We start from the raw sequence: 21,796 nt of genomic DNA on the forward strand, positions 1-21,796 counted from the left end.
CATAGTCTAGATTCTACACGATGCATGCCAACAGACCCAAGTGTCTGACTCCCACACCCATCCCGTACATGACGCCATGCCCTCAGGGGCCTTCAACCGTCGGTGACATATGTAGCATGGCTGCGAGATGGCCTGGGTCAGGTAAGGAACGCGAACCTGCAATCAGCGAGATGCCGCCGCCGTGAAACTCACTAAAATCTCCACCAGAGTCATCTCGGCCAGACGCTTCGCGACGAGATCCGCACCTGCCGCAGGGGACTGGACTTCAGCACCGTCCACCTCACTCGCTCACCTCGAATTTGACACTCCTGACTCCACCCCGTGGATCATCAGAACCTAAAACCACCCGTACCACTCCTACATCTAAGACCATCCCTCTCAACGACGCCCCGCCATGCTCTGCATTATACACGTCCACGCATGCCTGCACCGTCGTACACGCTCCGAACGCCCCTGACACAGGCTCCCCTGGCATAGCCATACCGACAGACACCGTAGACACCCTCCTCTCCACCGATGAATACGGCGGAGACGGCAAAGGCGGTGGATCCAGATCTCCCGGTGGAGTGTATGCATCAGGTACCGCCCGTCCATCCCTCCACGCTCTCAACGCATCGAGACCCCGACGTACCTCACTGTACGGCGGCGTATCGAGCAGTGTCGAAGGGTCGGGCAGTGATGGTAGCTGGTTCATGGCGCCAGTCGGTGTGCGAAAGGAAACGAAACCGACGCGTCTCGATCAATGTTTTCTACTGTTCGCGTCTGATCAATGTTTTAAACTCCTTCTTCTTCATCTCCCACCTCCTCGCCACCATGACCCTCACCGAGGACACAGCGCGTAGAGAACTCGGCGACCACTTCCATGCCGCTGTCACGGACCACCCCGATGTCATGACAGAATGTGAGTCAATCCATGCACGAGTCTCAGCTCACAAAAAGGCCTCTCCATTCTCCGACTCTACCACCTCTCCCCCTCCGATCTCTTTTACAAGTACGAAGCTTTCCTTATGTCACGACCCTCTGGTCTCCGCGCCAAGCTGTCCACACTCACCCTCGACACCGTTCGAGAGGTGAAAAAGGAGATTTCACGCGAGCAACAAGCCAAAGCCGTCGCAAACACCGCCAACACCCCCGATCAACCCCAAAAGTCGGCCATGCGCAAGGGCAAGGGTAACATGGCGGATATCGGCGGATTGTGAGTCAGTCCATCGAGGTGCAGCGCTGACCCTCAGCCTCGAAGGGTTGTCTACTCCCTCGCGCCCGCCCAAACACACCACCCGTCCGTCCCCTTCAACACCGGCCGTCCCTTTTACACCCGCCCTCCCATCCAGCAGCTACCTCCCAAGCACCTCCAAACTCTCCACAACCTTTCTCTCCACCCCCGTTGGCAAGACAAATCTCTCCGCCCCGTCCAGCCCCATCAGCCCCGCAGGATCTCCCACCTCGTGAGTCTACTATACCCTCCGAATTGTGCTGACGCCCAGCCTCGCCTCCCAACCGTTCCACCTCCGAGCCCAACCCCACTCCCTCGTCGAGACACTCAACCCTCACCTCCCACCGTCCAGGCCCCTAACCCAAGGCTCCAAACAACGCATCTCGCTCAGCTCCACCGCCGACCCAAAATACTGGAACTACCGCTACATGTTCGAAAAGATATCCCAGCGTAGTGAATCCCTCGACGACCTCATCGACGACTACGCCGAGAACATTAAAGACGCCTACGGTATTTCTGAACTGGGCGATCCACACTTTGTCTCCGAAGAGAGCATCTATACCGTCGGACGCATCCTCTCACCCCCGACAGACTCCTCCAAAGCCACCGCCAGCTCCCTCCATCTCGAATCGTCTCGCCTCCTCGGCGCAGGCAAGCACATCGCCCTGCGTTTCGCCTCCCCAAAGGTCCGAGGCGGCCCAATCGGCGTCAAAGGTTTCGGCCTCTTCCCCGGATGTCTCGTCTGCTTCAAGGGTCGTAATGGAGGAGGTGGTGCGTTTGTCGTCGAAGAAGTCCTCATGGTGAGTCTCTCCAGCCCCGCGTAGCTGAACCTCTTAGCCCCCTCCCAGCGCTTTGGCCCAGACGCCCGTCGACGAGCTGCAATCATTTCAACACGGCGACAAGCTCCTTGGCCAGCCCATCTCCATCATGACTGCCGCTGGGCCCTTCACCCTCGACGACGATCTCGCCTACGCCCCACTCGAAGCGCTCCTGCAGACCGTCAGAGACGAGCGTCCAGACGTACTCCTCCTGGTAAGTGCCAACCCAGCTGACCCTCGCTGAACCACGCAGCTCGGTCCATTTGTCGACTCGCAACACCCTCTCATCGCCTCTGGCGCCGTCACGCAGACCCCCACCGACATCTTCCGTGATCAGATCACCGCCCGTCTCCAAAGTCTCGTAGAGTCGTGTCCCGGCACGGTCGTCATCCTCGTCCCCAGCGTCCGTGACATGGTGTCCCGTCACATGGCCTTCCCTCAATCCATGCTGGAGAAGGACTCCCTGTCCCTGCCAAAGGTGAGCCCGTTCAGCTAAGCCGCGCTGACCCCTCAGCGAGTCAAAGTCCTACCCAACCCCTGCACATTCTCCATCAACGAGATCCTCATTTCCCTCTCCTCCGTCGACGTTCTCTTCCATCTCCGACGCGAAGAGTTATTCCAGAAAGCCGAAGAAGTCGACCCCGATCCAGACCAACCCTCCGAGGTCAAGGACGCCATGGCCGGCTTGGTCCGTCACGTCCTCGGCCAGCGCAACTTCTACCCCATCTTTCCCCCGCCCGAGATCCACACCGCCGACATCAATCTCGACGTCACGCATTACCCCCTGCTCAAGATGGACGGACCAGCACCCGATATCCTCATCCTCCCGAGCAAACTCAGACACTTCTCAAAGGTAAGTCCCACTCCTTCTGGAAACCCCACTGACCGCCCCCAGATCGTCGACTCCACCCTCGTTGTGAACCCTGCTCATCTTGCTCGAGCACACTCCGCCGGCACATACGCCAAAATCATCGTCCACTCCACCCCCCGATCTGAGCTCGTGGACGAGTTCAGCGAGCACAAAGTCTGGAACCGCGCGCGTTCAGAGATTTGGAGAATCTAGTCATGCATCTATTCATCTTCCCGTTTCTGCTTCTTGGCCATAGGCCCGAACCCTCCTGTAGATCCAAAGCCTTCCGCTCCTCGTGCCGTACTGTCCAGAGCCTACCCTGTCAGCGTCGCTCCGCTTACGCCCCACACTCACCTCCACTTGACGCAGCCTGGGTATCGAGATCCGCTCCAAGATCAGTTGCGCAATGCGGTCCTTTGGGTTGACTAACCCCATAAGCCTTACCCCTTTCTCTATTCACTCACCCTCAAAATCGACATCAGAGTGGTTGAAAAGCAGGACCATGACCGGACCGCGGTAGTCGGCGTCGATGACCCCTGCTCCGGTCTGAATTCCGTGCTTGAGAGCTAAACGCGATCAGTCACCGTATAGCATACACCCGTCCCTCACCTAGTCCACTTCGCGGAGCGATCCGCCCATAGTGTCCCTTTGGCACCGCGATCGACAGCTGCAAGTCGACCAGAGCCCTTGCCCCTTGCCGGCACAGTCTTTGTCTCCGCGCTGTACAAATCCATTCCAGCCGCGAAATCAGACCCTAGAGTCGGCAGAGTCGCTCGATCAGATAACAGCTGCACGTCCATCTCGACGGCGAGATCGTGAGGGGGCTGTGGACCGTCAGCTTCGATGCCATCGGCTCACTCACCTCGCCAGCTGACATCTCGTCGTTTCGAACACTTCGTCTGTTTGTCTCGCAATTTCCGGCGGAAGACGAAAATTAACAAGTCAACAGGAATGGACGCGTCTCGACGCGACGTGGCGACGACCGCATGAGAACCCAACCCTATCACTGTTCAACCCACTTCTTAATCACTCAAGCTGTGACTCCATTGAAAGACAAGCATCATTGACTTGCACTGAGTACTAGCTGTCGAACCTTGAGGTGTCATGCATTGTAGGAGCAGTAGTCTAACAACCTTTCGGATCCGGTTTTAGCATCCTGATGCAAACTGTCACAAACAGTGAGACGAGCTGCTTGCTGTCATGATTACATTCTAGTACACAGCATAACCTCACTCACTTCACCCAATTGTTACGGAACCCAACAAACTTTGCTGAAGATACGAGTGACCTTCGGAAACTCAGCAAATGTCTACAACCGGGGTTCATTTACAATCTCCGGGATTGTCACGATATGGCGATATAGACTGACCAATTGATTCCGGATGATCAAATCAGAACCTTGCCAAAGTAGGGAAACAACACACCTCACGATCTGAAAAGTTTGACGAGATTTGGAGAACATAGGAAGAAGAACATGAATATTGTGACGGCCATTCCGCCATGACCACGATTAGTGCATCGTTATGTAAAATCCTATTGATATCTTCGACATCTTAGATATCTTCGAGCACAAAACGACATGCCGAGGAAAGGGTGTTACATTCAGTATAAGTTGAACGATGGAATCCTGGTGGATGGATGTCACGATCGTATACCACCAGTAAGACTATGGAGTCTGCGACTCCGAACGCAAGAAAATAGTAATTACGCGAGATACTATATTTAATAGTAACTTGGACCCAATTATTGCAGCATTCACGACCCCACGGGTATCACCATCAACAGACGGTCATTAATCGGACGATACCGTTACCATTTCAATTAAGGATGGCGCCAACACCAATCCCAACTGCAAAACCCCTACCGGTCAGTCCTCAGCGCACTTGCTGAAACAACTAGCGGCACTAGATATATGTGAACAGGACATACCAGATGGAGATGATGGTTCAAACCATTCAGAAGACTCTAGTAACTCAAATGATCCCCTTGGCCTTACCGATGACTCAAGCACATGGGGAAATCTGGCAATAGCAGCACTAGCAGCATTAACCGCCTGAGCACCTCAATCATACCGAGAAGCGGTGAACTCGGGCAAGGGGGATCAGTGGAGGGTGGCAATGAAAGAGGAATTAGCAAAGATGGAGAAATACAAGGTCTGGAAACTTGTGGATTGACGTTCAGCAAATCGAATACTCAAAGCAAGATGGTTTTACACACGGAAAATCGATGGCGAAACCGGCAAGGCAGCAGCATTCAAAGCACGATGGGTTGCCAAAGGCTTCTCTCAAATTGAGGGTGTCGACTTTAACGAGCTATTTTGTCACGATGGTCAATGTGGCCTCATGTCACGATTGCATACCAGTAAGGCCAACTTCCGACAAAGTTCCCAGGAGTTTGACAAACAATTGAACGAAACGGCATTCATCGGAGAAAGAACCGAAACGTTGACAAGCTTATCAATCCTATTCACCACATACGGTAAATATACAAATTGTTCAGCCACTCGAGGTTTCTTTCTACATCCGGCGAAAAGATCGCTACACATGCAAGGTTTGGCGAACTTGTGCGAAGAAAAGGATATATACATGAACGTAGCAAAAGGAGAAAGGAGTTCCCCGTCGATTCTAGATTTTTGTCCTACCGTAGTACCTTTGAATATTATCATCTTGAATAACCTCGATACATCGACCAACATTTACTTGGCTGTTCTCGACAGAGAACCCTCAAGTTAGAAACACGATTTAGCCCAAGTCTCACCAACATCGTGTATCTTGTTCCAAGTCGTGAGCACATCAACGATAGTAGACTTTTCATTGGTTGCCTTGTAAGCTGAAACGACGGATATCCCCGTTGGTCGGTGTAGTCCCGTGACACCTCAGTCAATGAGCCCTATCACACAACGAGACAGTACGATATGAGGAAACGACGATAACGAAGATAACGAGGATAACCAGGATAACCAGGATAGCGAGTATAGCGAGGAACTTGACACGGATATCTAGAAGGGCTTGTAGCAGTTCTAGGTAGACTGAGGTACCACAGTGATATCGTTGAACGATGAGCAAGGTACTAGGTATGACTTTCAATCGAGAAATCGCTAGAGAAAGACTAGAACAACGAGAACTAAGACCAAGTATATATGTATCTCCACTAGTTCATCCGCCAGGATGCGTAGAACATCGATCAACTTTATCCTGTTTCTATCGTTCACCTGCAGCGCCCTTTAGCTCGGTCTTTGGCGAGTATATCGAGTTGTGCTTGAAGATATCGAAGAAGTCGAAGATATCAAGAGGGTTTATGTAATGATGGCTTATTTGTGGTCGTGGCGGAATGGCCGTCATGACATATTTGCGGCAGTAGCTCATAAAGATTCAATTCGAGTGTTTCTGGCACTGGTCCATTACTACAACCTTGAATGTGATCAAGTCGACATCAATGCAGCTTTCCTCCATGGTCATCTAGAAGAAACGATATACCTGGAAGCGCCAGAAGGCAGTGATATACCGGCAAACAAGGTATTACTACTCTGCAAGTCACTGTACGGTCTAAAACAATCTCCCCGCTGCTTTAATAAAGCACTTGACCTCTGGCTTAAATCACAAGGGTTGGAACCTACTTGAGCAGATCCCTGCTTCTATGTCCCACTGTGTGAGGGGGAAGTACTCATGCTCTTGGTACATGTAGATGATTAACTCAGTGCATGCAACTCTCGATCTGCCTTGGACAACTTCAAAAGGGTGCTCAATGCAAAATTCGAGTGTTCTGATTCTGGACCAGCAGGTTACTTCCTTGGCTTCAACACACACCGCAAACGAGATCAGAACAAGCTCTATATCTCCCAGGAACACTACATGGACGCCATACTGGATCGATTTGATATGTCAAATTGTAACCCAGCAAATAATCCTCTGCCCAGCGACTTCAAGGCATTACCAGCAACCGACCTTGAACATGAAGATGCACGCCATCGTCCATTTCCACAGGTAGTTGGTTCCATCCCCTATGCCTCTACTGTCTCTCGACCTGATCTCTCACACGCCGCCGGACTTTTATCAAGATTCATCAGCAAGTGGAATGAAAAACACTGGGAAGCAGCAAAACACTGTCTCCGCTATATCCGTGGCACCTCAGACCTCTGCCTCACCTTTGATGGCGACTCTAGCAAGCAAATAGCACATGCCTATGTGGATGCAGATTGGGGAGGTGACTTAGATACCCAAAGATCAACCACTGGATATATATTCAAGATATACGGCGGAATAGTAGCCTGGAAGTCAAGAAGGCAACCGACTGTTGCTCTTTCAACTACAGAGGCAGAATACATGGCATCAGCGGATGCGGCATGTCAAGCAACCTGGCTTCAACACCTTTTGGACGATCTGCAACTTGGACTTGGTCAAGATCCTCTTCCTTTACTCAATGACAATGCCGGATCGATTGCACTTGCGAAGAATCCAGTCAATCACAAACGATCCAAGCACATAGCCATGCGTCACCATCTTGTAAGAGAAAAGGTTCAAGACAATTCAATCTCCCTCTCACATGTCCCCTCTGCGGATAATTTAGCAGACCTCCTTACAAAGTCCTTGCCCTCCCACACTTTCTCTCGACTTTGTAGCTTACTTGGTATTCAACGGCGATCTGATCAAGTACAAGACTTACACAGCGCTGTTGCGGTACCGTACTTAACCATCCGCAGTATTATTTTCTTTTTCCTTCTTTCCTTTTCTCTGAGCATGCAATTATTATCTCAACATACAATGCATGACAATAGAACTCTCTCATTTCTTGAAGATACAGATGATACTGTGTTCACAAGGATAAATAGTCATGAAAATCGTTGTCATTCCGGTGAAGTGAGGGAGAAGCATTCGGGTTGACGAGGATGAAAGTGGACGAAGTTTGATTAGCCGATGTCACGCTTGACCGAGTACGATGAGTTAGGACTTACTCTTCGTCTTCCAATACATGACTAGACGGTTTCAGGTTTTACTATTAGTACCTTTTATACAGAGGCAGACGCCGACTCACTCCAGTCCAACCTTCTGACCTCGTGAGTGCTTGGCGGATGTGCCCCAAACCATTGCTGTAGACGAAATGAGTTTGAGTCCAAGTAATACGGTGAATGAGCTCACCATTGCGGAACTGCTTCAAGATCTCCTTGTGGATGGCGTTACAGAAGTCCTCTACCGTACATCGGCCTCTTCTGAGTACCACAGGGGACGAGTAGTCTGGTTGTTGCCCTCTAGGCTTTGTATAACTGTACCCTGCGCATTAGCGGAATTTCATGGTCGCTCAGCAAAAGCAGCTCACACTCTGACAAGATTGAGCTTCTTCCACATCACTTCCAAAAGTTCGTCAATATTGAGCCAGAGTTTTGAGGAGATGGGAACCGAATTGGGAATCTATGAGGTTGGCTGTCAGGTACTTCTCAATTGCAACTAGAGGTATATTCACTTTATACAGTAGGTCGAGTTCTTCTATGCTGATGGCATCAATTTTGTTCAGGACGAATATGGCTGGGACGTAGACTCTGAAGCAGAGGCGAGAGAGGAAAGCCTCATCAGCTTAGCCTTCCTGACTGTTGGACCCCACGCACCGGTTGCCCTCCAGGACGTCGATGAAGTCTTCTATCGTAGCGTCGGGCTGATGTATGGCGACAGCGGCATTGCTCATCCTATATTCAGACAGCACTGCTTTAATCTCCTGGGCATCGATCTTAGTCAACGGAACGGTGTTGGTGATAGCAACCTGCAGTGGCCGAAATCAGCGTCCATTTGATCATATAGAGAGGTCCTACGTACTCCTCCGCTCTCCTTCTTTCGAACAGTAATCGCTGGCGGTTTTTTGTTCAGCCGGATCCCAAAGCCTTCCAGCTCATTTGTGAGGATAGCCAGATCATTGAGAGGTTTCAGTACATCCAATACGATGAAGATCAGGTTGCAAGTCCGAGCAACCGCAATAACTTGACGACCTCGACCTTTGCCGTCCTTGGCTCCCTCAATGATACCTGATCAAGAAGCAGTTCGATCAATAACGAGTCACACCTGGTGTAAAGCAGGTAGACATCGCTCCAGGGCACACAGACTGACCTGGCAGGTCCAGTATTTGTAATCTGGCACCGTTGTACGTCATGGTTCCCGGCACGGTCGTGAGAGTCGTGAATTCGTATGAGGCAGCTTCAGAGTGCGTCCCGCTACATAGCAAACATAGTCAGCGAAATAAAATCCAATTGCGATCCTAAAAAGCCAGACACTCACGTTAACTTGGACATAAGGGTCGATTTACCCTAGAGGTGACGGTGCGACGTTGTCAGCGAGCAACACTACCTTCGGAGACGTCATACACGTACCACACTGGGGAAGCCTACAAAACCGACACTGGCTATACCAGTCCTCGCCACATCAAAACCGATACCGGGTCCGCCACCACCACCTCCTGGAGGCGCGATGAGATCTCGACGAAGCTTGGCGAGTTTGGCTGCCATAACAGGTAGAAATTAGTCACGGGGTATGACACCGAACAAGGCTTGTGCACTCGCACCTTTGAGTTGACCCAGATGATACCTTAGGATACGCAATGAGCGATGTTCTCCATCACACATCAGATTCGCAGACTGTACTTACTCTGTCGCCTTGTTTTTCTGTTGCCGGACGATAACAATGAGCGGAGTCTAGATGAAGGCTGTTCAGACTATGCTATGCGTACCTGGGTCTTTGCCATCTCATCTTCGATGTCTTTGATCTAAACAGGCAAGGCGAATCAGCCAGGTGGTTCCGAGGCGAAACAGGGATAGCGGAGATTGCGGTGCGAAGAAGATCGTCCTTCGTGAGATGGTCACGACTCGAGCTTGGGGACAAATACCTTTTGAGCCGTCGTCATGTTGAGCACGATTGAATTGCTGCACTGGCTGAATCTCGAATACGCTGATTGAAGGGTGAAGTTGAAGGACAGGCAGAGTGTGAGAGAGAGAGAGGTATAACTTATATCCAAAATGGGATCCGAGTTCCAGGTTGAAAATGTGAACGGGATCAAAACCTCATCTCAACCTTCTTAGTTCCGTGATCGGTTTGTAATATCGATTACAAAAGCCACCCGACCGAAAAGGTAATGACGAGAGGGATCCCAATTACAAAAGCCCGCAGAGCATTCAAAAGAAGAGCTCGAGCAAAAGTCAAAGTTGTTGACGGGTGTCCCCCCACGACTACTGGTGATTCAACCTTTCCCTTTGCCTCTCCCATTCGTTGACTTGCATGATCCCAATTCACATCGCTTCAACGTCATTCATCAGGCAAAGGACAGGGTAATCGCCATTGGTTGACCGCAGCAGTCACCGTCTGCGTCGCAATGGCTCATCCACTGACTCAGCAACCGCCTTCGTCCTTGCCGTTTGCTTTCGCCGCCCGTCCCTCACCGCTCGCTTTCGGTTTCGGTCTCCCATCGGCGTCCGGGAGCTCTTCGGCTGGTGTGAGCTCTCCCGTACGACACTCGGGAAACGCCTGGGCTAACCTCTCGCCCTCACCTGCGAAGGCGACACCTTCCCGTTTCAGACTCAATTCCTCCCCGACGGCGACGCACACGTCACTAAAGCGGTCTCGACCGTCACGGTCTCCCTCCTCGTCTCCTCCTTTGACTCCTACCTCGTCGACATCCGCAGTTTCACACACCCGTTATGATCAATCGACCTCAAAGGTGGATTTGGCGGATGTCGCTGGGCTTGCTCTACAAGATACACCTTCAGTATCCGCGGGAAAGCACAAGCTGCCAAAGCGCACGAGACTGACTTTTACCAAGGATGAACCAAGTTCTAATGAGGTTGTCGATGTCGGGATATTACTAGGTATGCACTTGACATTTGTGTCATCCACGAATGCTACTCATAACCATTTCATAGCAACTCTGCCCCCATCGGCTCATTTGCCAATATTGCTTCAGATCTTGCGCAACAACCCATCTTTATCCGCTTCTATTCTACATCAAATACCTCGACCTGACCTGCGATCGTGCATCAACGAACTCGAGTCCAGCTTCGATCGAATTCGAAAGCTTGCCGGGCCCTTACAGCCTGCATTTGGCCGTCAACCTGTCATGTCTATCAGCAGACGATGGGACCGCGTTCGAGGCGAAGCTGATGCCTTTTGTCGAACTGTAAGTACGACGAAAGAATATTCTAGGGGCAATCTCCGTGGTCTGACTAGATGTCGCAGGCTTCTACATTCATCCGTTTCATTACAACGCGGGCGCCTGGAGCCTCTACGGTCGATTCGCAAACTCTTTTCTCGTTGCTGCATCCCGTCACCTCACATCTCCTGTCTATTCTCGCTCTCATCCCCCACAGCTCACAACCCGCATCGGGCTCGCAGAGCTCAGCACCAATCGATACGGTCCTCGATCTAGCAAAGCTTCTTCTCTCGACTTGGAACTCGTGGCTCCTTGACCTCTCCTCGGAGGTGAATGAACAGGGCGGTATGTACCCGTACTCTGTTGTCGTTCAATGGGCAAACGTGATCGAGCAGTTCGCATCAGGAGATTCCGTTATAGTCTCGGAGCCGCCAGTAGTTGCACATTGGTCGACCTCGTCCACACCTTTGCAAAACTTGAGACAAGATATCCAACCTCTCGAATCTTCGTTCCGCCTGGCATTCGTCCCGATACGCGAACAATTTGTGACTCGAGTTGGGTGGCTCATTGGTCGATCTCGACCCCACGCGAACTAGGCAACCCAAATCACTTGTCCCAATTCACGTTTGCTCTGCCAATGACAACGCATTGAGAGCTGTTCCATTCTGTGTGTACCATCTTGTTGCTTGTATATAAGTCTCTGTCGATAGAACATTGCATCGACCCTTTCTCTGTCCGCATAATGAATGATATGATGTTTATGCATTGAATGTGGCCGATTGATGATCATCAAGGTGAATTACGTAACCTTAACATCTGGCTATCTCCTCATCCTTACACGCTCGGACGTCTCGGTCCGGGTCGTTGTCGTTGTCATGAACAGATATTAGAGAGAGCCCGATTTGGGTGCATGATCCTGGAATCAACAACGCACAAGATTGTCATCTTTCTCTCGCTTAAGCTTACCTCGCCATGCCCAAGATTCTCGTGTGAGTACAAAGGGTAGCGACTGCGTTATTGAAAGCCGTTAAAGGGAATTCCTCTCTGTTGTAGCACACGCCATCTTGGCCAGCAGGCTATGACGGTTCTCGAAAACTCTGGTTTTGAACTCATCGTCAATCCTGAAGATGCCGCTCCTAGTCGCGAGTGGGTCCTGACAAACCTTTCGGATCCGGAAGTACAAGCGGTATGCTTGATGCACAGCCAGCCTAGCGATAAGGTGGATGAACAGCTGCTCAACGCAGCTAATGACAATCTGCGTTGCGTTTCGACGTTTAGCGTTGGCTACGGTATGTGAAACGCAGACGTCAAGTCTTGATGCTAACCAGAGGCACTCCTTATGTACCTTCCACTCGTGTAGATCACATCAATGTCAAAGCTGCAAATGCCCGAGGTGTCAAGGTCGGCCATACCCCAGGAGTTTTGGACGATGCTGGCGAGTACTTGCATTCATGGTCAGGTCAACACTGCTAATGGCACAGTACAGTGGCCGACGTGACTGTCATGCTCGTTTTGATGACACTGCGGAGAGTGGGCGAAAGCATTGAGCTAGTGAGGAGCGGAAAGGCGAGTCTGCTTGTATGTCTTTCGCGACCCCGTACTGATCTCGAATTAAGTGGCCACAATTGCCGTGGGCACCTTTCGTCAATTGTGGACACTCTATCGGTCACCCATCCTTGACCATTGGCTTCCTCGGCTTCGGTAGAATCTCTCAGGCCGTTGTGGACAGACTCCTAGTCTTCACGAACAAAACTCAACGCCCTCGGATCATCTACAACTCCTCGCGCAGGAGGGACAACCAGGATGAGATAGACGCAGACTTCTCGAAACGGTATGGCGTCGAAGTGAGACGGGTGGAGAAGGATCAGTTAGCGGCCGAGTCGGACGTTCTCATCGTTCTCTGTGACCTCAATCCTTCCACGAAAGATTTGGTAGATAAAACTTTCTTCGGGAAGATGAAGCAAAGTGCGATTCTTGTGAATGTCGCAAGAGTGAGTGATCCGACTGTCTTGGACAACTCTTATTCCTTCCGTCAATCTATAGGGACCTATCGTGAACTCCGACGACCTGCATGATGCTCTCACGACTGGTCAGATATGGGGTGCTGGATTAGACGTGCTCACTGGCGAACCCGACATCAGAGCCGATCATCCGCTATTGCGCGTGAAGAATTGTACGTTGAGCAGCGATGATATATAACATTAGCTGACAGCTACTCAGGCGTTGTGATACCCCATTTGGGATCGGCAGATTATGATACTCGTAACAAGATGGCAGAGCTCTGTTAGTATCCTGCGATCCATGTGATTGGCGCTGACAGGACTTCTCAGGTGCACGGAATGCCATTGCCGCCGTCAACGGGGATGAGTTATTGGCGGAAGTTAAACTGTGATAAATTCTTGCTCCGACAGACTGAATGTTATGGATACATATGATGACTGCTACATGAATTGGGCAAAGTATAATAAGATTATAAGGATATATGGGATTGAAGCGAGCGCCAACGTATATAGCAGCTGCACCTCACTATTCTATCTATGGGGTGTTTGACATCTACGATCTAGTTGGCAGTGACCGCAGTGATATCGGAAGTGCGAGCATCAGCAGACTGCTGACTACGGCGACTGAACATGCCCTTCTTTGCGGCTGTCTGTGCAGGGATGGTGCCGATAGATCCCTGATTGCCAGTCTTCTCCCGGTCGTACGTCGCCGAAGACGTGAATTTGCCCGAGGACAACTGCAGGAGCGTAAGGTCGAGCTTGGATAACATCGCCAAGTGGAAAATGGTGTACACAGGTTTGGCGAGGACGTCAAGAATACCATAGAAGATCATCTCCGAGTCAGGAGAGATCACATTTGCACCATCGGCAAGCTACGATGAGTCTTCAGGACAATCCTCTCTAAAAGTCGGAATGTTGTACTTACACCCCAAGCAATCGGGTACAGCAACCAAAGGAAGGACAAGAATATGGCGGAAGTGGTGAAAGTGCGCTTGTAGTCGTTGCCGATGACACCAGCGCTGGTCCTTGCCGGACCAGCAAGCACCCACCAAATCTGCCCGGGATCATCAGAGACAAGCACTGCAGAAGAAGCAAAAGACGAACTCACGTAGAACAAGGCGGCGCACCCAAAGGTGTAGAAGCCCCACTTGTAGGTGGAGGGAACAAGACCACCGACAAGTCCAGTGATGATCATGACGAGGTCAAAGTAGCAGAGAGCGATGATGTCGGACAAGGGAAGACCGGACGCCAGAACAAGAGTTAAGAGCAAGGCTGGGGTAGTCTGAGAGATTTGCAAAATAAGCGCCATGTCGCGAACGAAGCCGGCAAAGTACTCACCACGACCCAATCGATGTATCTAACATACTGTAGCGACAATCAGAGAACCATCGATGTATAACAGCAAAGAAATCACTGACCCAGAACTGCCTCGATGTGCCGGCAGCATATCCCATGTGCCCAAACTCGGTCATCACAGGGGTGCTTCCCAAGTTGGATGCCATGGAGAAGTATGCAATGGCCGCAGTGGTGAGAATGAACTGCAAGGAATAGTGCTCAGTTTCGATGACGACGTGATATTTTCGTCGGCTTTTGCTTACCATGGCCAACTGATGGAAAACTCTCTGGCCACGGGGTAGCTTGAATTGCCATATGAAGACGACGATGTCGGTGAAGGTCATGATGGCGAATACAGCCCATAGCCAATCGGACCCACGGCTGGTGATGTGTTGAACCGCATTGGGCTGGTTCACTTTGATTGCGTCGTTTGCCATTGCAGTAGGTATTTCAAAGAGGTGTGCAGATTGTGACAGACATGCAGGGTGTAAGGGCGGTTTGTTGTGAAACGACGCTGTATATATATGAACTGGGGGACGTTCATCTACGATAGACACCTGAAAGTCATCGCAGGACTGACAACGTATGCTATCATGCACCTGAGAAACGATGACTAACGTCTCCGCTGATGATTCGGACCAGAAGGCCAGTGCATCGACGGCGGTTGCAAAAACTGTTCGTTTGCGGTGATGAGAAACGAGATGAGCGTTGCGAGTGACGTAGTAGAACGCCTCTCTTACGTTGGTGGAGATCGAGCACATTATTTTTCCCTTGCTGGGAAGTGAGTGCCTCTCGTTCCAGCAGTGACAGACCAGACCTATTCCGGGAACTACGCCTAGGTTCTTGCACACCCCGCTGGCTAACTTGACATCAGGCTGCATCGAGGCAAGGCCAGGACTGTGCCAAAAATAACGTTCCGCTTCGATTCCTGGCAGTAGCAAATCCCCATGGACAAAAGACATGCTTGACGGCATGTAATGATGCCGTGGCGCGCAAACACCGGATGTGGATTATGTGATGATCGTGAAATGCATTCATATCTTGCATTTGGGTACTGTCGAGCTCTTTTTCAATATGTTGACGCGGATGCAACGGTGGGCACACGATGCGCTCGTATCATCGACCTCTGTGCCAGTCTGGTGCGAGGTATCAGACGTTTCTAGTCTACAGATCGATAAGCAGGGCATCTAAGCCATGGTCACAGTGCAGTACAATGCCTGATGAAACCGTTAATAGAGCGAGTGGTAGCAACCAAATGGAGAACAGCTTTCTGATTCCCATTATAGTCAATGACGAGCCACCATTGCATTTCTCGTTCACAGAGCCCTTGGCAGAGGTGCTGGTCAGGGAGCTGAAGGGCTACCGTACCATAATTCTATCTTGACAGGCCGGCCTCTACAACGGTGTCTCTGGTGATGTCGAGCTTGAACATCACTGTGGGTCAGTTGTCCGATGCTAGCAGAGCGATTAGAAAACCGATTGCTCATCTGAATTACGTAATCCAAATCCCCGTTGTACTGACATCGTTTTCAGTCTGTTTAGCTGATCAGTCTTCATATACACGAGCTGTTTACACCTATCTGACAGTATCAAATCCCGAGAGATGCAGCCGACAGAGGCTTATGTATCGTCCAGCTCACAGCCTGGCTTCAACATCGGCTCTTATGACGGTGGACTCGAGACAAACCTAGAGGCTGTTCATGACGACCCTGACAGTGTTGCGAAGCATAGGCAATTCGATCAAGATTTTCAATGGTAGGTAGGACACTTTCACTTGATGGATGCCATTCACTTTCGAGACACCGTTCTCCCCCTGCTCTATACAGCGCTGGCCCCTCAGATCATTGGAACCTCGGCAACTTCGATATCGGCCGACCGCTGGGGAAAGGTATGTTCGCGATGATCATGGTCGTATACTGACAGTTCTAGGTCATTTCGGACGCGTCTACCTCGCTCGCGTCACATCTCGGGTTGACCCGTTCATCCTCGTTCTCAAATGCCTTACTAAAGATGAGGTGATGAGCCATGGTGTGCAGACTCAAGTCAGACGAGAGATCGAGGTGAGACTCTCGTGCCATGCATTCTTTCATCAGAGTGCTCACGATGCGCGTACAGATCATGCAACGGCTGAGGTAAATTATACGTCGGACAGCCTCCACTGATTTGTTAGACACCCCAACATCATCAGATTGTACGGCTGGTTTCACGATGCAACGCGAATCTTCCTGATGATGGAGTATGCCGGTGAGTCTTGTTACGCCGTTCGACAAGATCCCGGTCGGGCCACTGATGCTTGATGTAGGAAGAGGTGAGCTCTACAGACAACTCGCGAAAAATGGTCGATTTTCGGAGCGACGGAGTGGCCGAGTGAGTTTTACAATCAGGTCGCGATACTGAGGTCCTGTTGCCTTAAGTATGTTCGCCAAGTGGCCGATGGCCTAGCGTACTTGCATGAGAACCAAGTTATACACCGCGATATAAAGCCCGAAAACTTGTTGATCGGTAAGCGTTGGGGTGTTTGTTTTCCACTTGACGAGGCGTCGTTGACAAAGCTTATGCAGGTATGAACGGGGAAATCAAGATAGGGGATTTTGGATGGAGTGTCTACTCACCCGTCGAAAACAGGTGAGTCGTTCATGCACATGTCGTTTCGTTGCACTGATAGTTTCACAAAGTCAACGGACGCTTGCTGGAACACTATCCTACGTAGCCCCGGAGATGATATTAGGCCAGCCTTATGGCAAGGGCGTAGACATATGGGCAAGCCAGCTATCGATAGTAACCCGGTGGTCGTACCGCTGACTGTACTCGCAGGCTCTGGGCGTTTTGACGTTTGAGCTGGTTTGTGGAGAAGAACCGTTTGGAGCAGATACCACGAAGGGTCCTCGTCGTACGTAGCTCCGAATGTGCTGTCACTTGCAGTGCTTAGCTTCGGACGGCCCCCCTGCCAGTGGTTCACTCCAGAATATGCCGATGTGATATCCGATTCCCCGACTTCGTTTCCCAGGGAGCTCGAAGCTTCATATTGCAAGTGAGTGCTGCTCATCGTCGGGAGGCACGCTCATGCTGCTCTTAGCTCCTTCGCGTGAAGCCAGCCGATCGTCTCTCTCTCAATCGTGTCTCTGAAGAGCACTGGATACGGGACAGTTTGTAGGATGTCTCGCCGACGTATGGTCGACAATCTGTTGTTGTATGGTTTCATGTGATTACGCGGGATTTCGCAAGAGGAATATGTATCAACAGTGCATAATAATCATATGGTCTGAGCCTGACCAGTTCTTGCTGTTGTTCCAGACTGTCAATCGCTGCTACGCCTTGGCGCTTTTGTTTTACCCACTCCTACTTTCGTCCAACCATCGTCCATGTGAACGCTAACCTCAACACTTGCTTCCTTCTTCTTTGCTGACCTGCCGTTCCCGCGAGCTCGGACAGGACTAGCGGGTCGTGGTATGTGTCGCTGCTTGGAGTGTCGATGACGCTCAATCGCAGACGAAGCCACGGGTGATGATTTGACTTCTTGTGTGTGACAGTTCGTTGGCGTAAACTCGGTCAAGCCATGCGCGGTGGAGGCCGAGGAGGCACCTTGAATGATACTCGTCGCACCTTTTCCACTTGGTGTTGAGGACGAAGAAGTGGCTCGGCGCTGGGACCACGCAGAAGGGGCCACGACAGTTGCGCGGATCGGATCATTAACACCAAATTTTTCTTCAGATTGTCTCGTGGTCCGCGCGTCCTGCTCTTCGCCTTTCTCCTTGGGCTTTCCGTTGTCTGGGTTCTCTCCGAGGCAAGGAGTCAGCTCCGTGACAACCTTGGTGCGACCCGAGACGATTTGAGAACGCGTTGTCCCATCCTTAGCCAGTGTTTGAGGGTGAGAGGTCGAGGTAGGAGACAATGACTTGCCGGGCACCAATAAAGGGAATTCACCGACACCGGCGGCCTGAGGCGATCGAGGTATCACCAGAATTCGATCAGATATGGAAGGTCGCGCTTCATCGAACGCGTATTCGGGTGAAGGCTGCTGACATTGCTCCCATATAGTTTTGGTCAATACCGCAGCGTGCATGAATGTAACGTTGATAGCGGAAGATGAGGGCGATTTTCTCGTGAAAGTCCATCGACCCTTGCCGCCCCGTCCAGTCCAGTCAATGTGGTGCAAATGTGGCAACCTACGAGCGAACTTCCGAAGCTCTTTGATATCCGGAGTAGCGAATTCGTCTTGCAACAAATGGTCTCTCAGTTCGTTGGGAAGTGTTTCGAGGTCTTGCGTGACTATACATGACTTCGTCTTGAGACTCGATGCAGAAGGCTGATAGCCAGGGGCAAGGTTGACAGCGATACGAGATAAGTCAGAGCACAGAGCGAAATGGTTGGAAAGGCTCAACTGTGAAAAGTTAGCAGGGCAGATGCTAGAGGCTCACAATCTGATCCATCGAAGCTGTTATCGCTATTTCAAGAATTTGCAAAGATTTTGCCGCTTGCAAGATGGAGTCGAGGTCGCGACCGCTGATTTGCCACCAGTCTAAACACAGCTCTTCGAGAGCTTCCGGTCTTTGTGACATTGCTTCGACAAGGGCATCAGGCGGTGACCGTGGCTCTAGGTTGGCCACAGGCAGAGGTACGTGGAGCTCTTTCGGCGGAAATGGAAGAAGGGCGGTCGGATGTATCTTTCGTCGAACGACGAATCGCTGCAACTGCTCGATAGGCACCATGTGAATCGACTCAAGGTGTTTCGTGACCCAACTGCATGATATCATTAGGCGACAATCGTGCGGGTTCAGAAAGCACATACGAGTGATGGTCTGAATACTCGCAGATTATGACTTCCAGGCTTCTAAATGTTGGTGGCCATTCTTCAATGGCAGCCCAGGCATCCTTATCCAGGCGACCTTTTTGTTCCAATCAGTATCACTGGTCTGGAGACGGGAAGGAGACATACCCTCCACGTCATTCAGCCGCAACGACTCCAGTCCTGCACAGTTTTCGATAATCGCCTTCAAGCAATTATCGTTAAATTTAGTACCTGTGGTGCTGAGGTCGACGTGTCTGAGGACTCCCAGAGTCCCCAGACGACCTATGCTAGAGGAAAATTGGAGGTCGAGGAAGTGTGTTTCGATTTTCAGGGTGGAGAATTTGATTGGAAGACATGTCAGGAGGTACAGGTAGGTTGCTATGTTCTTCGCCTGAAGCGATGTTAGTCAGTTGAAGGGACGTTGCTATCCGATAACTTACGCCAGTTGAGCTCAGGAGGCTCAATTGCAATGTCTCCAGACTTTCCCAGCCTACACCAAATCCGAGCCCGCCCTCTCCTACTACCTTTCCAAGCGAATGGTCTGAATTGGCAGTCTGGTCTGGCAGCTGAAGTTGTTGCAGACTTGGGCTAATGCGAGGAAAATCTTGCAGATGTCGCGCATCGCAAGCAGGATGGAGTGACGGGTAGGTCAATGTGAGCCGTCGAAGTTCTTTGAGACATGCGATCGCCTGCGCTAAAGTCAGCAAAAAATGGAGTAGGTAATCTTCAACTTACTTGCCACATTGGCTCACCGATTCCAATTCCCAATGCGTACTCAAGCTCCCGAATATCGGGACAAAGCTTGATTACAGTAGCAACAGCAGTCCAAATACCCTCGAACAGTTCGTGGCCATCTGTTGACATGCTATTCGTTTGACCCGAGGAGGACAGGACAGGGTGGACAAAACGTAAGACGCGAACGAGCTGGCCAAGACGCGAACATCTGGAAAAGAAGACTGTTAGACCGTGCGGCTCTTTGACGGATCAACGCACTGAAGTATCGCATTCGCTCTTTTTGACAGATAGACTTGGCCTTCCGCAACCGAGACAGAGCACTCGATCTGTAACGACTCGAACGTGACGGCAAGTGCTTCTTCGTGTAGCTGTCGGTTACCACAGAAGATGAGGGCGGGGAAAAGGTCTGGTTCGATCTGGTAAAGTGTAGGCAGGATACCTTTAGCAGAATCAGCATGAGACGTTGCAGGTGAATGAACGGGGGGGCGGAGCCACGGAAAACGCGGGACAAGGATAGCTTGGAATGTTCTGCTCACCTCTGAACAGGGTTGCCCTGTCAACACGAATCGTTGAGCGACGTGTTTGGGCGAGACGGGTCATGACCAACAGGGATGTTCCTCATGGATATGTCACTTTCAGATGAACATTCCCACTTGTAGGGGAGTAGAGTATGGAAGAAATGAAAGACAGAACGCGAAGGGGAAAAAAGGAAGCCTGAAAGAAAGAGACTGCAAGAGTTGCCAATTCAGAGTCGAAAGGAACGCCCTTTGTGTATGTGCGTTGTGTGTCCTCCGAGGAAAGCTTCTCACATAATGTTGCGACGGAAATTTCTGTCGCATCGTCTCATGCATAGATGGTCGAATGCCACGGTGTGTCCCTTTTGTGTGTGTTATCGTACGATATTGCTACAACTTCATCCAAAGCTTTGAGTAATGACCAGAGGTTAGCTGTGTTTGACCATCCAGGAGGAAAGACGAATCACCGACCTTGCGCTGTCATCATGTCCGCGCGCGAGGGCTTCCTTTTCGGGGTCCCTAAAATTTATGAACTGTCTGTCTCTCCAGATTGAAGCTCAGCCTACCAAACCTCTGTGTGCTAACAGGTCTTTCCACGGGTCTTCGCAGAAGCTCTCTTTAAAGTATCCCGATCCATTCTCTCTCCCTTGCCTATGCCCTTGTCCACGCCCCACCTGCCCTCCTCTCCCTCGACCTCTTCCCCCAATTCCTCCCCTTCCTCTTGGGTGATGACCGCTTTGTGGTTGGGCGTTCGAGGACATCGGTGAAATCCTGCTGTTATCCTGAGGGTCACTGAGGGACGCTGGGTGTGGGCGCTGAGTGAGGTCTTTGGTTGAGCAGATTCACTTCTATTGGAAGGGGACAACTCACCTTGACTCCGGTGTTGAGAGTATCGGATGCAGGTGTGTTGTGATTTCTGCTCCCGATCACGCTGCTATTTGACCCGCTGGCAAAGTTGCTTGGTGCGGCCGCACCTCTGCCACCTCTGCCCCGTCCTCGATTAGGCCTTCCTCCACCGGCTACTGAACCTCTCGAACGTTCACCAGTATCTCCTTGGCTACTTGAACGTCCCTGATTGTTTGTGGAAGGCTTTGTAGGGAGTAAAAGTCTGTTGTGCTGCTTTCCGAAAGCAATCGGCAAGCCGCTGTCGTTCATTGTCTGTCTGAGACTGGATCTAGCTCGCTCTCTTCACGTTCGTGTCTTGACGATAGTGAAGTTGAATGCGATGCGAAAGAGCAGGATGATAAGATATTACAATCACTCCATGATGACGTGGGAATATTTCCTGCGACTTGGGCGCTCGGAGTAATCAACCCGGTAGTACCGGTAAAAACGTCTCTTCTCTTTCTCCTACTACTATTGTCACTCGCAACACAACCACCTCGAACAACGCTCACTCGGTTCCTCCTCCTTCCTCTCC

At 51.0% G+C, this 21,796-nt stretch overlaps 10 protein-coding genes across 10 annotated transcripts; 4 read left to right on the forward strand and 6 right to left on the reverse strand.

Annotated features, from left to right (window-relative positions):
• Positions 1–280: 280 nt before the first annotated feature.
• On the reverse strand, positions 281–694 carry IAR55_001191 (uncharacterized protein; the record flags this gene model as incomplete). The annotated part of the gene is made up of 1 exon (XM_066944318.1): positions 281–694. One exon carries the CDS (start codon positions 692–694, stop codon positions 281–283), a length of 414 nt encoding a protein of 137 aa, XP_066805519.1.
• A 119-nt stretch (positions 695–813) lies between these two features.
• IAR55_001192 (uncharacterized protein) lies at positions 814–3,094 on the forward strand (the record flags this gene model as incomplete). The annotated part of the gene is made up of 6 exons (XM_066944319.1): positions 814–901; positions 1,000–1,195; positions 1,485–2,013; positions 2,075–2,245; positions 2,546–2,884; positions 2,927–3,094. The coding sequence occupies 6 exons, from the start codon at positions 814–816 to the stop codon at positions 3,092–3,094; spliced, it is 1,491 nt and encodes a 496-aa protein (XP_066805520.1).
• Positions 3,095–3,359: 265 nt separating this feature from the next.
• Positions 3,360–3,681, reverse strand: IAR55_001193 (deoxyuridine 5'-triphosphate nucleotidohydrolase; the record flags this gene model as incomplete). Its single annotated transcript, XM_066944320.1, has 2 exons — positions 3,360–3,447; positions 3,491–3,681. The coding sequence occupies 2 exons, from the start codon at positions 3,679–3,681 to the stop codon at positions 3,360–3,362; spliced, it is 279 nt and encodes a 92-aa protein (XP_066805521.1).
• A 3,981-nt stretch (positions 3,682–7,662) lies between these two features.
• Positions 7,663–9,763, reverse strand: IAR55_001194 (uncharacterized protein; the record flags this gene model as incomplete). The annotated part of the gene is made up of 15 exons (XM_066944321.1): positions 7,663–7,687; positions 7,833–7,853; positions 7,913–7,967; positions 8,017–8,141; positions 8,195–8,286; positions 8,339–8,414; positions 8,481–8,632; positions 8,686–8,891; positions 8,974–9,077; positions 9,142–9,170; positions 9,234–9,361; positions 9,425–9,447; positions 9,508–9,524; positions 9,590–9,625; positions 9,746–9,763. The coding sequence occupies 15 exons, from the start codon at positions 9,761–9,763 to the stop codon at positions 7,663–7,665; spliced, it is 1,107 nt and encodes a 368-aa protein (XP_066805522.1).
• A 465-nt stretch (positions 9,764–10,228) lies between these two features.
• On the forward strand, positions 10,229–11,598 carry IAR55_001195 (uncharacterized protein; the record flags this gene model as incomplete). Its single annotated transcript, XM_066944322.1, has 3 exons — positions 10,229–10,721; positions 10,776–11,029; positions 11,089–11,598. The coding sequence occupies 3 exons, from the start codon at positions 10,229–10,231 to the stop codon at positions 11,596–11,598; spliced, it is 1,257 nt and encodes a 418-aa protein (XP_066805523.1).
• Positions 11,599–11,974: 376 nt separating this feature from the next.
• Positions 11,975–13,394, forward strand: IAR55_001196 (uncharacterized protein; the record flags this gene model as incomplete). Its single annotated transcript, XM_066944323.1, has 8 exons — positions 11,975–11,991; positions 12,056–12,291; positions 12,363–12,437; positions 12,489–12,568; positions 12,619–12,993; positions 13,046–13,175; positions 13,223–13,285; positions 13,333–13,394. 8 exons carry the CDS (start codon positions 11,975–11,977, stop codon positions 13,392–13,394), a joined length of 1,038 nt encoding a protein of 345 aa, XP_066805524.1.
• Positions 13,395–13,562: 168 nt separating this feature from the next.
• Positions 13,563–14,774, reverse strand: IAR55_001197 (uncharacterized protein; the record flags this gene model as incomplete). The annotated part of the gene is made up of 6 exons (XM_066944324.1): positions 13,563–13,874; positions 13,928–14,056; positions 14,111–14,284; positions 14,341–14,367; positions 14,421–14,540; positions 14,601–14,774. 6 exons carry the CDS (start codon positions 14,772–14,774, stop codon positions 13,563–13,565), a joined length of 936 nt encoding a protein of 311 aa, XP_066805525.1.
• Positions 14,775–15,940: 1,166 nt separating this feature from the next.
• IAR55_001198 (uncharacterized protein) lies at positions 15,941–17,491 on the forward strand (the record flags this gene model as incomplete). The annotated part of the gene is made up of 11 exons (XM_066944325.1): positions 15,941–16,092; positions 16,164–16,225; positions 16,385–16,397; positions 16,508–16,581; positions 16,640–16,704; positions 16,752–16,839; positions 16,899–16,962; positions 17,013–17,097; positions 17,152–17,227; positions 17,289–17,368; positions 17,414–17,491. 11 exons carry the CDS (start codon positions 15,941–15,943, stop codon positions 17,489–17,491), a joined length of 837 nt encoding a protein of 278 aa, XP_066805526.1.
• Positions 17,492–17,635: 144 nt separating this feature from the next.
• Positions 17,636–20,461, reverse strand: IAR55_001199 (uncharacterized protein; the record flags this gene model as incomplete). The annotated part of the gene is made up of 8 exons (XM_066944326.1): positions 17,636–18,643; positions 18,756–19,077; positions 19,127–19,223; positions 19,274–19,517; positions 19,567–19,815; positions 19,862–20,069; positions 20,120–20,300; positions 20,398–20,461. The coding sequence occupies 8 exons, from the start codon at positions 20,459–20,461 to the stop codon at positions 17,636–17,638; spliced, it is 2,373 nt and encodes a 790-aa protein (XP_066805527.1).
• A 495-nt stretch (positions 20,462–20,956) lies between these two features.
• Positions 20,957–21,531, reverse strand: IAR55_001200 (uncharacterized protein; the record flags this gene model as incomplete). Its single annotated transcript, XM_066944327.1, has 2 exons — positions 20,957–21,178; positions 21,247–21,531. The coding sequence occupies 2 exons, from the start codon at positions 21,529–21,531 to the stop codon at positions 20,957–20,959; spliced, it is 507 nt and encodes a 168-aa protein (XP_066805528.1).
• Between the last annotated feature and the right edge of the window lie 265 nt (positions 21,532–21,796).

This window comes from Kwoniella newhampshirensis, chromosome 2, assembly GCF_039105145.1.
Source record: "Kwoniella newhampshirensis strain CBS 13917 chromosome 2, whole genome shotgun sequence".
Lineage (NCBI taxonomy): Eukaryota > Fungi > Basidiomycota > Tremellomycetes > Tremellales > Cryptococcaceae > Kwoniella > Kwoniella newhampshirensis.